Below are 2,309 nucleotides of genomic sequence, written 5' to 3' on the forward strand. Positions count from 1 at the left end.
GGCAGCGGCCAGCCGCGCCTCCCCGCCCTCCACCCGCCCAGGCCCAGGTCCGCTCCCGCGCTCCAGGGCCCCGCTCGGCCGCGCGCGCGGCGCACTCACCTGGACGGTCTCAGTCTGGCGTCGCGCTTGCCGTCCACCACGGCGGGCACGCAGCTGGTGAGCTCGGTCCAGTCGGCGTGCAGCCCGCAGCTCCAGCCCGTGGAGAACCTGGAGAAGAGCCAGGTCTCCCGCTTACCCGGCCGGTGGCAAGTGCATTTCTTCTGACCCACGCGGCACTCGCACGGCTGCTCCAGCTGGATGTTGCGCACCAGGTGGCGGCCGAAAGTGGTGCCTCCGGTCTTCTGAATGTGCAGGAACACGATCAGGTCATCGCCCTTGATGTCGAAGTCTACCTTGCGCAGGAGGTCGCCGCGGCTGAAATTGTAACGGGGCACGAACCTGGCGGAGCTCTCATCCTCCGAGCGGTACGGGTCCGGCATCGGGGAGCTGAATGCCTGCAGGCGAAGGAGCTGGCATTCTGTGCCGGGGCACACGTACTGGAGGACGATCACCGCAAATAGGAAGAGCATCACCAAAGCCAGCAGCAGCTTGTTGGATTTCTCATCCATGTTCCCGACGCTGGGGGAAACCCAAGCTCGTTACGTCAATCCCGCAGCTCAGCCCGCGCTCGCCGTGCGCCCGCACCGCCCCCACCCCCGGCGCCGCCGTTGCGCCCCTTTTCCCCTCCCCTCCACACCGAGTACTCCACGGCGGCGGCGGCGGCGGCGGCGCCCTTCCCCGCTTCCTTCCTTCCCGGCAGGCTCAGCGCTGTGGCTCCTGCCGCACACCCCCCTCCCCCCGACTCCTTCCCGCTGGCCGCCTGCCCTTTCCCCCCCGCCGGAGCTCTCCGGAGCCGCGTCGCGGGGTCTCGTCCACACGGAACGCCGCCTGGCCCGGTCGCCCCACTCCCCAACTCACACCCCCCCGGTCCAAGCCCCCGCGCGTCCCGCTCCACTCTCGGTACCTCGCATCCCCATCCCGCTTCGCCCACCGGACTCTCCCCGGCGCTTGTGCCCCCAGTCCCCTGGGCGCGCACGCCGCCGCCTGCCCGACTCGCGGGCTCCCTCCCCGTGCGCCCCGAAGCCCTGCTCTCGGCCGCGCCCGATTGCCCACCTCGGAGGCCGCCTCGAGTGAGCTCCGAGCCGGGCGTTCGGAGTTCCCCCGGGGGGACGAGTCTGCCGGCAGCCTGACTAGCGAGCGGAGACGCTGCGCTGCCGGTGCCCGCGGAACGGCGGGGAGGGAGCCGCAGCGTGGCCAAAGGCGCGCAGCGCCCCTCCGGAGCCCCCAGAGCCCGGCCGCCACCGGCCAGCTGGAACTTTGCGCCCTTTCCTTCCCCTCGCGGCTGCCTTCCCTCCCCGCACGGCTCTGCGCGCCCCGGCTCGGGAGCGCGAATCCCGCTTTCGCCTAAAACATACCTGGCTAGGGGGCCGAAAATCTTGGAGAAGATCGCACCGAGCACGTGCTTCAGCGAGTGGCCCAGGGCGGCCAGGCCCCGAGTCAGCAGGGCCCGGCAGAGGGAGCCCAGGTCCCAGCGTCTCCTGAGGTCGTGCATCCGCCTGCGGCGGCCTCGGGGCAACAGCGCGAAGAGAGGGGTGCGCACGGCTCCCGCCAGGGAGGAAGACGCCTTTAGGGGCTCGTCCAGGAGCGGCTGGGAGTTGAGGCCGCGAGACACACCCCTAGGAGGGCCCGTGCGGACTGAGGCGGCGACTGATCCGGGCCGGCTTGCTGCCAATTCGGCCTCTACTCTGGAATGCCGGCGGGGACAGGTGGTGCGGGCGGGCGCTCTTCGCTCCGGTTGCATCGGCGGCCGGAGCGCCCGGGCTGCACACGCAGGCAGTGCCATTCCCCCCTTCAGGCAACTCAGGGTACTAAGGATCGGCAGCGAGCTTGAATTTATGTAATAATGCCTCACGCCTAAGAGCTCGAGCCACTTCACAAGCAGAGGACCTCGGTTTTCTTCTGTCTTGGGGAAGGGAGGTCACTCCAGTGAGCGCATCACTCCACTTTGGCTGGTAATTTCAACCTCCCCTAAAATAGCAAAGGCGCAAATTGGACCTTTTCCCTCTCTCTTTGCCAATTTCCATTCTCCAGCGGAAGCGGGGGCATTTTCTGAAAAGGTAAGTCAGCATGAAGGAAAAGCATGAGCAAAAAAAAAAAAAAAAGAAAAGAAAAAAACCAAAAAGAAAAAAACGTTACAGAATGGGAACCTGAGCTTTTTCAGAGCAGACTCACCCTTACTCCTCTCTTCTTGCTGAATCCCTGGCATCCAG

The 2,309-nt window shown here is 66.7% G+C and overlaps 1 protein-coding gene across 2 annotated transcripts in view; it reads right to left on the bottom strand.

Moving 5' to 3' along the window:
* HS6ST2 (heparan sulfate 6-O-sulfotransferase 2) overlaps positions 1–1,973 on the bottom strand; it is a 453,517-nt gene extending 451,544 nt beyond the window's left edge. Inside the window, exons 1-2 of one of the 2 annotated variants that reach the window (XM_034650024.1) lie at positions 1,455–1,973; positions 100–618 (exon numbers count right to left, since the gene is read on the bottom strand). In XM_034650024.1, the coding sequence (XP_034505915.1) occupies positions 100–618; positions 1,455–1,882 (947 nt within the window). In that variant the 5' untranslated portion in view covers positions 1,883–1,973. The remainder of the gene's footprint in view (positions 1–99; positions 619–1,454) is intronic. The other variant, XM_034650025.1, reaches the window with a different exon arrangement.
* Between the last annotated feature and the right edge of the window lie 336 nt (positions 1,974–2,309).

Source organism: Ailuropoda melanoleuca, chromosome X, assembly GCF_002007445.2.
Source record: "Ailuropoda melanoleuca isolate Jingjing chromosome X, ASM200744v2, whole genome shotgun sequence".
NCBI classification, from domain to species: domain Eukaryota; kingdom Metazoa; phylum Chordata; class Mammalia; order Carnivora; family Ursidae; genus Ailuropoda; species Ailuropoda melanoleuca.